The following is a 12,256-nucleotide window of genomic DNA, read 5'->3' as shown; positions in this document are numbered from 1 at the left end:
GAGGGAAGCTGAACGGCGAGGAGATAGAGAAGCAGATAGGGAAATTGAAAAAATCTAAGGCAGCAGGGATAGACGGGCTAGAAAACGAAGCGTGGCTTTTTGCACACAAGAGTTTAGGCAGAGGCTGAAGGGGATAGTGAAAATAGTATGGAGGGGGGAGGGATTCCCAAGAGGGTAGAGGGGGGGGGGGTTGATCGTACCACTGTATAAGAAAAGGGATAGGGAGAGGCAGGAAAATTATAGAGGAATTACGCTCATGAATACTGCATACAACATATACGCGATGGTGTTAGCAGATAGGCTGCGCAAGGATGTTGAGGAGGAAGGAATATTGCCGGAGACGTAGACGGACTTTAGAGAGAGAAGGAGTACTATTGACAATATTTACGTCTTGCAACACGTGGTGGATAGATAACTAACCGAAAAGGGTGCCAAAGTGTACGCGTTTTTTGTAGATCTATAGAGCGCGTTCCCTTTGTTAGATAGAGGGAGATTGTAGGAGGCAATGGAAGAGACAAGAGTGAACAGGGACCTCATCGAGAGGATAAGGGAGGCATATGAGGAGACGAAAGATATGGTGATAGGAGGGGAGGGAATCTCTAAGGGATTCTGGATGGATAGAGGGTTGAGGCAAGGGTGCCCACTAAGCCCAACGCTTTTTGCAATTTTGATTGCGAATATGGAAAGTAAGCTAGCGGCCGGAGTGGTAGGAGGAGTTAGGGTAGGAGGAGTCAGGAGATGGTCACTAGCATTCGCAGATGACATAGTGCTGCTGGCAAAGAGCAAAGAGGCTTTAAAGGAGATGATGAAGAGGTTGAGAAGATACTTGGATAGAAATAGGCTAAAGTTAAATGCGGACAAGTCGAAGGTTATGATGTTCAGGAAGGCAGGTGGGAGAGATAGGGGAGGGGAGTGGAAGTGGAAGGGAAAAGCGGTACGGGAGGTGAAAGAGTTTGTGTACTTGGGCTTCCTGTTTCGAAGGAATGGGGGAGTGGATGGTCATATAAAAGGGAGGGTGAGAAAGGCAAATGTGGTGATGGAGCAGGTGTGGGGGCTGGGGGAGAGGTTGCTCGAAGATGATTTTGTAAGGAGAATGAAATTGTTTGATTCGCTAGTGATGAGTGTCTTATTTTACGGAGTGGATGTGTGGGGTCGGAAGGTAAGTAAGGAGGTAAATATGATACAGGAGAGGTATGCAAAGTGGACACTGGGGTTGGCAAGGAAAGCGCCGAACTATATTGTCAGGAAGGAGACAGGAAGAACGAGTTTAGGGATTATAACAGGGAGTCGAGCGTGTAAATATGAGGAGAAATTTTTGGAAGAGGGGGAAGTAAATTGGTCAGGGAGTGTTGGTGGGAGAAGGAGAATAGACGTAGTGGTGCAAAGATGGAGGTGGAAAGGGAAAGGTATTTTAGAACGAGTGGATTGCAGATGGATGAAGTTAGCAGGTGGCACGAGGAAGGAAGGTATATGAGCTGGTTTAAAAGAATAGCATGGAGAAAGAAAAGGCAGAAGGAGAGGAGAGGATGAGAGAGTCAAGATTTAACGGGAACTATAAATGGATTATGCCAAAGGAGAGAACGCAATATTTGTGTGAGAAAGGAGAGCAAGGAAGTCAAAGACTTATAGCGAGAATGGAAGGTTATAACAGGTTCTGGCTTTCTAGAGAGAAGAGAATATGTGAACTGTGCGGGAAAGGGGATGCAAAAGTTGAGCACTGGTTGGAGGAGTGTGAAGAGGTGGAAAGGAGTGAGATAAGCATGGAGGTATTGTTGCATGAAAGGGGGTACAGAAGGGCAGTGGCATGGGTGAAAGGGGTGTTGAGTAAGATGGAGAAAAAGAGAAGGAAGGAGGAAAAGGAAAGGAGAAGGAAAGATTGTAAATAGGAGAGGAAGTCAATGTAAGAAAAATGTAAATATTGTAAATAGTAGTAAAGTATTAGGTGTTAGCCGCGGAGGCAGAGGCTAGTAATGCGAGGCATAGTGATAAAAGAGCGAAATGCGTGCGAGACGAGGCGCAGCGGGGAAGGTTAAGCTATAGAAACGACTGGATTAGGTATAAGGTGTGGATGCATGATACTTTGTAAGAAATATTTGTAAGAAAATTTTGGAAAAAAAATGGATGTGTAAGAAATAAAATTTTTCAAGGCCAAAAGGCCGAAAAATAAACGCTTATCTACCTACAATCGACTTCTATCGCCTCCTTTACTGACTTCTTTTTTGCTTGTGCAATCTAATTTTATTTTTTTATATTTCCTATCATTATTTCCATCTCTCCGTTTACATTTCCTTCTCCCATTTTGATAATTCTGACCTTTCCTTCAAAGTTTTCTTTACCATCCATTGACCAATCCTGTCTTCCTACTCTTTTTAATTTTGTTTTCTTTTTAGCCTAATGGGCATTACTGTTTTTTAACTCTGGCGTGACTATCATGAAAAAGTGATACAAATGTACACAATTTTCTAACTTCAGTTTCTTCACCTTCTCTCTTACCTCGCGTTCGATTACAACATAACCAATTACCGTGCCCGTCTATTTTTCCGTTAAGGATAAGCCGTCCCATATTCTCTAAGCTCTTTAACAATTTATTTCCCTCTCCATTCCGTATCTTGTCTTTCGACTTTCTTCCTTGCACTCCAACCCATTCCCGTCCCTCTCTACCTCCTGTTCCTGCATTAAAACATCCTATTACAAGTCTAATCTCCTGTTTATTTTCTATCATTAGTTCTCTTATTTCCTCTAATTTCTCCTGCATATAATTGTTCACATAAACGCCCTACTATCTTCCACCTCTTTCCTTTCATACTTATCTCATCTACTATCAATCCTTCTTTTTGTTCTTTTATCTCTTTTCACTTTGAACCTTCTATTTGTAACCTCTTAGTAATATTACCCTTACTCTTTTCCAACCCTTTTCAACTAGCTACGTGTTCCTAATTACTGCTACATCCCATTGTGGCAAGTTTTTTGTAAACTCCCTCATCTCTTTTTCCAAACCTGCTATATTCCAGTAGCATATTTTTGAATCTTCCCTACTTTCGTTTCTTGTCTATTTCTTATTTCTATATCTCTGATTCCTTTCTCTCTTAATTTCCTGACACCTCATTTTTTACTGATTCTTCCCCTGTCCTCGTTGCGATCTCTCCATACACCATCTCTTCCTTCTGATATTCCCATTTCTTTGTTTTTATCAGAATTATTCTCTCCCCTCACCCCTCTTCGTTTTTCGCTCCCTACACTCCTTACTTACTTTATCTCTACCTTAGCATCAATATTTTTAGTACATCGGCCACTCCTTCCTTCCGCTTCTTCGCTTCTTTGTTTTCCTTTCTTCACATTTATTATTTTGTATTATTTGTTTTATTTTTCTCAGCCTTTCCTTCTCCTCATTCTCATTCTCCCTACCTCCAAACTTTCGGTTAGAGCTTTCTATTTTTTTTATCCTACCGTCAAAGTACTCTAACTTTTTATTAGTCTTTTTTTTTGCTTTTCTAGTCCCTGTTCCAACGTCTGCATTCTTTTCTTTAACTTTTCCCTGACTTGTTTCCATTTTCTTATTTCTTCCCTAAGTTCAGCTATTTCCCGCCTAATTTCTTTATTACCTCTTCTCTTTTCTCCTTATTTTCTTTTCGCAACTCCATTACTTCTATGTTTTCCGGCGACGAGCTGAACATTTTAAAATATTGTAAGCTAAAAACAATATCTTCATTGTATTCACTACTTCCCGTCTCTCCTTTCTTTCTTCGATGAATGCCTCAATCGATCCTACGCTTTTCGCTGTAAATCTTTCCTTTTTTAACGTTTTCCTATAGTTTTCCCTTGCCTTCCTTTCTTTGTTCTTTTTCCTTTTTCGGTGTAATAAAAACTGTCTGATCAAAATCCGTTTTTTCGTCGCAGTGACATCCAAATTTCAGTGAACAAGCGATTGCTTGAGAAGAATTGGAAGAGAAGACGGAGCTGGAAGGAGGTGATTGGTTTGAATAAAATTACTTAAAACTGAAAAATGGATATGTTTCAATACGCAGCTGTTAAAGTGTTGCATTTAAGTGCTTCCTCCAGGTTAAAGACGAGTGGAGAAGAATAAACAGAGATCGCGTAAATGGCAACGATATTTATTTGTTGTTAATTATTACTACTGCTACATTTCTTCATATATCAGAAGACGATAAACTTAAATATAATTTGCATATGGACGGAATAATCTAGCTTATGAACTATGAATAGAAGGTTAATAATTACTAGGTTAGTACAAATTAGCAAAAAAATATTGAAACCGTTATAATAACTTCATACTGCTACGATAAACCGCAATTCAAAACACATTGACTTTCTAACTTTATTGTCCAATACTTGAAAACTTTTTGTACTGACCTCAGACCACAATCAAAATTATATTTTAGTTTTACTTTTTCACTAAGAATGATTTTGTATGCATTGTTATAAATATATGAAAAATTCAATCATTTTTCATTTAAATCAATTGTGAACTGTCGGCGAAGGAGCGGTAATCATAGCATCAACAGTATGCTCAGGCTCAAGTCCATAAGGAACGCCGTTAGTATTAAGTAGTCCGTACGTATCATAAGAACGCATGCATACTATAAACTTAAAGCCATAAGCATCAAGTATTGGACGAATAACTCCATATTTTACTATTCCAATGATGTAATCACTTCGTACTCCTTCTACTTCTAGTTTTCTTATTCCTAAGGTAACGTTTGATCCTACTTGTAGGTGATGAATGCGATCAGCATGATCCTCGTAAGAACGAATAGGTACATGAAGATAAGGCTCCGCAGCTATTCTTCCATTTTTTCTTCCTAGCCAGGCCAATGAATTTTCTTCAAAAAGAAAAAGGAATGAATTAAATCCAATATATACAATATGACTAAATACATACTTTGTGAACAAAGGTTCTATCTACATTTGTTATAAAAATTGAGTTTTGCATATTTTTGTATTCGTAATTTCTGTTGAAAATTCTGACGTTTTATAATACGTCAACCATTAGATCTCGGGCGTTACCTTTTGATTTCATTTAGAATTGTATGGTTCCCACTTTATAAAACTTTTGCTTCCTAATTATGATTAACAAAATTAACGATTTTTCATTTTTTTCATTTGCCTGAAACTTCTTTGCATCTCATCAAAGGTGTGATTGTTTGTAAATACGTAGGCAATGGCAGATAGAGATTAAAATGACACGATATCACGTCTTAATTGGTAAACAGAGGACAATCAACGAAAATGTCGGTACTTTGTTCTGTGAAGCTTATCGGTAAAGTTCAAAACAATTTTTTTTACTTCTTATTGTAAGTACGGGAGTGTTACTCAATCTTTTATTTAAATCAGGACTGATATATATTTTCTGATAACAGAGGGCTCGGCCCCCCGAACCCCCCCCCCCACCTCCTCCCATTTGATACGCAATATACTATTTAATTACTCTCCAGCGTGTCATTCTAACCTCTATCTGTCATTGACTATGTATTTACAAAAAATAACACCTTTGATGAGACGCAAAGAAGCTTCAGGCATCTCGAGTCAATTTTAGATATATTTTTTATGAAAAAATGTATGCGCTATTCGGGACGAGCCTTTCGCCCCTTTTTGCGCAATATACTATTATTGATCATACAAATCAATTTATTTTATTTTAGAGAAAGAGTTTTTAAATAAGACAAATGACTCAAATTTCTTTACTATTTATTAAAACCTATTAGTATAATAGGTCACTCTATTATAATTTCATATATGTTTATTTCCGATAAACTTTATTTGAACGACGCTATCGCGCATATAGGGACAACGATGCCCGTAGGGTTTTTATACGAATAAAAAGTAAAATTATTAAGCTTTTTGCTTATAGTACCATTTTTCTAATCAAATATATTAGGCTAATGCAATGAGAAACTAAGCTGATTCAGGAATAATAGTATTTTCAAGGCCGCTTTCGCAACGAAAACAATGCGCCGTCTATCGATACAAACAGATTACTTCACTCAATGATCGAAAAGAAAAATAAATAATTGTATCTTTATTTGAGACATCTTTAAGTTTTAGCACATGAATATTAAGTTCTGCGTAAACTCGCCAAGAATAAACTTCTGCATTTTTAAAGTTTTGAATGTTGTATAAGCTTTTTTAAATAATATATGAAGCTCGAAATAAATTTACAAATTTCCACAAAGAATTATTAGTGGGATTTTATGTTGCGAATTAGAAAATATAGGGAGTATCCTTCTGCTAATCCTGTCATGGTAACTTTTCTCTAGTCTGAAATCAACCTCCGCTAAGGATGTTTTAGGTAGAGTCTGGGAGGGGGGTAGGGGTAATGTCGAACTGAAAAAACATTCCACGTAGTAGAGTGGGTTGCGATTTTTAGGAGGCGAACAGCTTATCAGGGACGGAAGAAATGTATCTAGCGAGCCCTCGGCTGCAAGGAATAAAACGCCGTCACCGGAACGGGGGCTGAAAAGGCGGACACTAAGAAGCCTTGCGTCCTGAAGATCTTCTCCGGCGGCGAAAGCATCTGTGTGAGAAGCACGCTAAATGCCGAAGTGGTGTAATGAAGCTAGCTGTTGAAAAGCGTCCTGCGGGTCTTTGTGGAAGCGGGGTAAGCGAAGAGATAGCGGAGACGAACGGACTGCCTGTCATCTGAGCGTGATAACAAGCAAAAATGAAAATCCGTAGGATGAGAGGGAAGGATAAAGGTTTTTAGGGACCGAGAAAACTATATTGAAATTATTAAAGTTCTTCTCGATTTGTTTGTCGCTAACATGCAGTCGGCAAGCCTCGTGTCAACGAAAACGACTTTAATCCCGAAGGCAGAGACTTCAGTAAAAGGCAAGCCTCATGTCTAGCGAATTATGATTGATAAAATAAATCAAGTATAATAATCACCGAATGAATAAAAATGATTCGTTCGGCAGTAAAGGACCCAGGGGAATTTATCGTAGGAGGGGAAGACCTTTTGACTCGTCCTCAAAAGGACTCGATGAGATGATACCGAAGTAACGCGCCGACCGTGCTGAGATCTCAAAAGGTGAAGTGAGGTTTTTAAGACTTCCGTTATCGTTTAAGGACTGACTTGATGCTCGCTTCGCTCGAAGCATGCAGGCGGCTCGACTTGATTGCTCTCGGCGCGAGGAAGAGTGGGTCTACTGGCTTGCGGATTGACCAGATACCCAGAAACTATAATCGCAACTGAGATATCTTGTGCGGAAATTATATTATTTAAATTTAATTAAAATTCAAGAAATTTAAATTAGATTAAAATCCAAATAAAATCCCATTTAACGTTCAATAATCAAATTGATGTAAACTCCTGTTAAAAAAACAAGAATCCAACGACAAAATTTGGACCACAACGAATAAACAAAAACAAAAAAATTCTACTGTAATCTGAAAAAAGGGGGGAAAGAAAAATGAGAAGGCAGCCAACCACATCCCCTTCCCTCTCTTCTTCCGTCTTTTTTATTTTTATTACCATGCAATTACAATGAAATAACTTTCAAAATGAAATAAAAAAATAAATAAAAAAGCAATATTAATGTTTCGGTACTGGTACAGTACCCGTATCAATTCAAGAAAAATTTACATGGCAGAAATTGACAGCACCCACGAATAGGTGCTCTCTCTTTGATACCTGAGAATGGAATGATGGTCAGTAGGCCAATCTGTTGTAAACACAATATAAATATCTGTCACAATTACATCAGAAATAGAGAAAGTAAAAGAAAAACGGAATTCATGAAACAGCCTTGTTAAATGTAATTAATCATATTATCATAACTTTTTTTTAACTTATCCAAATCGGTTTTTAAATTAAAAGATAACTATTTTTGTTTATTAATATAAACAATTTCCATGAATTCTCTCTTTCTCTCATTATGTTCACTATGCAAAATTAGAACATTATCCCAGTCAAACTCATGGCCAACATCAACAAATGCCTTTCTATGTCTGGCAAGAACACTCTTGTAACAGGATCCCAAACGAACTTCACTTTTGTGTTCCTCTATCCTAGTATTAAAAAGTCTGTCAGTCTGTCCCACGTAATTCATCTTACAGATCCTGCAAGTGATCTTATAAGCAACACCACCCTTCTCAAAATTATCCAGAGGATCTTTGCAAACATTTATTACTGAATCCATTTTAAATGGTATACGGAAAATAGTATGAATTTAAAATTTGTTTAACATATGTTCAATAGTTTTAGAAATTTGACCAAAAAATGGAAGAATAAAGGTATTAAACGAACTATATTACTTTCACTATTTCTGATTATCTTTAAGCGAATTATTACTCTCTTTGTTTTTGATTTGTTGAACTCTAATTGCAATATGTTTTTCAATTAACTTTTATGGATAATGATTCAGAAAAAGGATATTCCTAACAATATTCAAATTTCTTGTGCGAAATGAAAAATGGGACAAACCTAGAGCTCTGTCCATTAAGTTTTCGATTACTGCACTTTTGTTTTGAAAGGGATGAGCAGAACGGAAATTTAAAATTCTACCTGAATATGTATTTTTTCTATACCAATTGGTAATAATATTACCATCCCAACCCTTAATTACTTCTATGTCCAAAAAACTGATTCTATTGTCCTGTTCTATTTCATGCGTAAATTGAAGTTGTGGATGAAAACAGTTAAAAGTATCAATGACCATCTGCAACTTTGCTAGAGGAACACATAATAAGGTATCACCGACAAACCGAAAATAAAAAGGCAAATTAAAATCTAATTTCCCAAAAACAAAAAACTCCGAATCTTCCATCACTATTTCTGCTAAAATCGGAGAAATTACCGAACCTATGGGAGTACCAGACCTCTGTCTATAAAAAGGTCCATTAAATTTATAATAATTGACTCCATAATAAAAACTATCCCTTCGATAAAATCTTTTTGAGATAATCGAGTACGAGTTTTTATATTATCCCATCTATTTAGAATTGCCTGTTTAAATAATTCAAGGGGTATACTCGGAAACATTGCTATGGCATACAAAGAAATCAGTACATGGTCATCTGGAACCGTTTTTTGAATAATACTTTTTTGAAATTCCCAGCTATTTTTGACATTATATTTCGAAGTTGTGATAGAGTCCTTGAGAATCAAATTGAAGTTCTGTTCTAAAAATTGTGTGGGAGTATTAATAGCTGAAATAACAATTCTTAAAGGATAGCCATCTTTATGAATTTTTCTCAAATCATAACATCTTGTAAAAATTGTGTCTGCAGTGTTAATATTAGTCCATCTTATATCCTTTCCCAGAAGTCCTTTCTTTCTCCAATTATCAAGCATCTTAAAAGTATCTCTTTTTAATTTTTTTAGCGGATCTTCATGCAATAATTCAAAATTATCATGATCAGAAAACAAATTCTTCATATACCTAATATAATCCGATTTTTGCCTGCATACAGTAATACTGCCTTTATCAGCATTCATGCAAACCATATCATCCTTGTTTTTAAGAAACTCTTGCGTCATCATGAAACCTTTAGAAATTTCACGATCAATATAACTGATATGTAAACCATTTTTCTTAACAAAGCTCTTTGACAAGTGCAACACCTTGTGTCGGAAATCCTGCTGATCCAAAATAGGAATTCTCTGTATATTTGATTCAACATCTTTAACTATTTGCATCATTTGTTTTGCCTTACTTTTTATTTCACGGTTACTAAAACCTTGAACAAATATAAAAATATCTGTAACTGAATCAGGAATTTAAATATCTGTCAAATTCACAAACCAAGGACCTTTACCTTCTTCTTCAAAAATCCTATGTAAATTTAAATTTTGCTCTTGAACATTAGTTTGCTGATGAATCAAATTAGAAAGTTTGTTATCATGATCAACATCACTGCTTAAAAATCTTTGATGAGGAGAATCTGATGCTTTAAAAGATTAATAATTTCATCTTGCTGTAAAAAAACTTCTAATTCACTTCTAATTCTGGAAATTTTTAACTTTAAAAAATTGACATGATTTGAAACATCTTTGATAAATAAATTTAGTAATGAGAATTTAAAATTGCTTAAATTGTGTTTAAATTTTCTATTACAAAAATTACTGTGAAAAGAAAAATCTCGAAATTTTTTGTTCAGGAAAATTTTTTTTCAGGTAAAACATAATTTCTTCTACATTTAATCAAAAACCTTTTTTGAAGAATACTGCCTACTAATTTTTGATTGATGTCACATCATAATTTAACTTTTCTGAACACCTCAGGACCATGCTTAACTATTATCTGATTAAAAAACATGATATTATAGAAATGACCTCCAGTCCAAGTTAGCTAAATTAAAATTTAAGAAATTCAAATTAGATTAAAATCCAAATAAAAAATCCCATTTAAGGTCCAATAATCAAATTGATGCAAACTCCTGTTCAAAAAACAAGAATAAAAATTGAAACATGTTTTATAGTTAAAGGAGACAGAAAGTTCGTAGTTATTAAATAAGGGAATTGTTATAGAAAATATGACTTCAGATGGCTACAACTATAAGAAAATTATTAAATGTGTGTATGTATTTATTTTTTTTGTATTCAGATATATCAACTTATACTAGCTATCTTTTTGGGAGAGGCCAGCCCACTTGCCTCCTATAATATTATTGTCTGGGTTTACAAAAGTGATTTCACCTTTAAATATATTATTAGAAAAGGAAAAATATTATCGCGTCCAATTCCCCTTTCTCCACGTTTGACTATTATAAACATAAGGTTTATTTGTTTTTGGAAACTTGTTTTGAGTTTTTAAAACATTTTTTCTGGTTTAAATTCTCCCCTTTGTCAATGAGTATGAGAGTGAAAAGAAATGAGTGAAGAGGAAAATATAAAGAGTTCAAAAAAGAAAGTAAGCGCCGTGTGCGTGCCGGCAAGGCAAGAATCTCACGTCGACCAGCAGTGATTTCATGCTTTTGAAGGGGGAAGTTGGGATAATGACTATGGCTCACTTAGGATGATCAAACTTGTGTTTTCAAACGCACTCAGAATAAATTTCAGTTAATTCAATACAAATTTGATTAAATCAAAATAATAAATACATTGCCATGTGTTCAATTAAATGATTTTTTTGTTCCACCAAATTCTTTTTTTTTTTAAGTTTGGTTGATTTTAATGAATATTTTAGTTGATTTAACCAAATATTTTAAGTAATGCGTACATAGTGTGGGGTTTTTAATCATATATGGATTTTGAGGCTATATTGAGTGCATTATTGTGAACCCTGCGAACTAAAGGTTGCACGTACTTTCAAAGCGTCTGCATCCTGTTTCAGACCCCAGTTTTCAAATAAAGTTGACATTGTTATTGTGTAGTTCTTATCATTCATTTTTTCACAAATTCACGACGTTCAATCAACGAAATTATTTTCTAATAAATAATATATTTCGCTCAACATATTAATTTAGTTGAATCAACTAAACTCTTTGAAATAAATAATTAATTGGGGTCAAGGAAATTAATTCGTTGTGTTTTTTAAGTATAACCAAAGGTTTATTTGCGCTGAACAAATTATTTCAATAATTTAGATCTATGTAGAAAGTCTATTTTTGTTCAAGCTTATTATCTACAAACTTCTTTGGAACTAACAGCTTAAATATATTTAACAATATTTTGACTTTTTAAAAATAAATTCAAACCTTAACATTTTGCTGCGACCTCCTAATTGTGTTCAATAATCATTCTGGAAAAAAATAGAACATCTTCCACAAAGGATTGCTCTTTAGCCCATTTGAGCTTGGCTTTGTGTAGATAATGCAATTTGTTTTCTTAAAAATTCAAGGAGTATATGGGCCACTTGCTTTCATTAAAAAATAGAATTTTCATTTCAGGATATTGTATACCTTTCAATTCTAAGTACCTTTCAATTTTAGATATGTTATATAATTATATTCACCAATATAATTGAGGAAGACTGCTAATGTTAAGAACAGACCAACAGTACAAATCTTCATGTTTTACAAATGTACAAAACTGCTTCATGGAAAATTACGTGAATAATGCAACAGATTAGTATTCCACAGAATCTTTTTGTAAGTTTAAACTAGTCAATAGCTCATTTATTATTCTAAACGCTTGTTCCATGACTTTTTAGAAAGGTGAAGTTTAGTTTTTTATAATATTTACATCTCATAAGTCTATTTCACTCGTGCGTAGTAACAGGTTACGTTATCAGATATCTATACAAGAAGCAAAGCATAAGAAGTTATAATTTAAGCACTATCTACGTAAAATATGATA

The 12,256-nt window shown here is 34.9% G+C and overlaps 1 protein-coding gene across 1 annotated transcript; it reads right to left on the bottom strand.

The window, feature by feature from the left end:
- Positions 1–4,146: 4,146 nt before the first annotated feature.
- Positions 4,147–11,999, bottom strand: LOC117167979. Its single transcript, XM_033353262.1, has 2 exons — positions 11,913–11,999; positions 4,147–4,841 (listed from the first exon to the last, which is right to left on the bottom strand). Exons 1-2 carry the CDS (start codon positions 11,968–11,970, stop codon positions 4,477–4,479), a joined length of 423 nt encoding a protein of 140 aa, XP_033209153.1. The 5' UTR covers positions 11,971–11,999; the 3' UTR covers positions 4,147–4,476.
- Positions 12,000–12,256: the final 257 nt, after the last annotated feature.

This window comes from Belonocnema kinseyi, chromosome 2 (assembly GCF_010883055.1).
Source record: "Belonocnema kinseyi isolate 2016_QV_RU_SX_M_011 chromosome 2, B_treatae_v1, whole genome shotgun sequence".
NCBI classification, from domain to species: domain Eukaryota; kingdom Metazoa; phylum Arthropoda; class Insecta; order Hymenoptera; family Cynipidae; genus Belonocnema; species Belonocnema kinseyi.
Note: the sequence above shows the minus strand (reverse complement) of the source record. Positions and strands in the feature narration are given on the sequence as shown.

Bases quoted from the DNA above. Each gene is read 5' to 3' on its own strand.
- LOC117167979 (XM_033353262.1), bottom strand. From the start codon at position 11,970: ATGAAGATTTGTACTGTTGGTCTGTTCTTAACATTAGCAGTCTTCCTC. The intron at 4,842-11,912 runs GTGAATATAATT...TTCTTTTTGAAG, and splicing joins AGTCTTCCTCAATTATATTG to AAAATTCATTGGCCTGGCTA.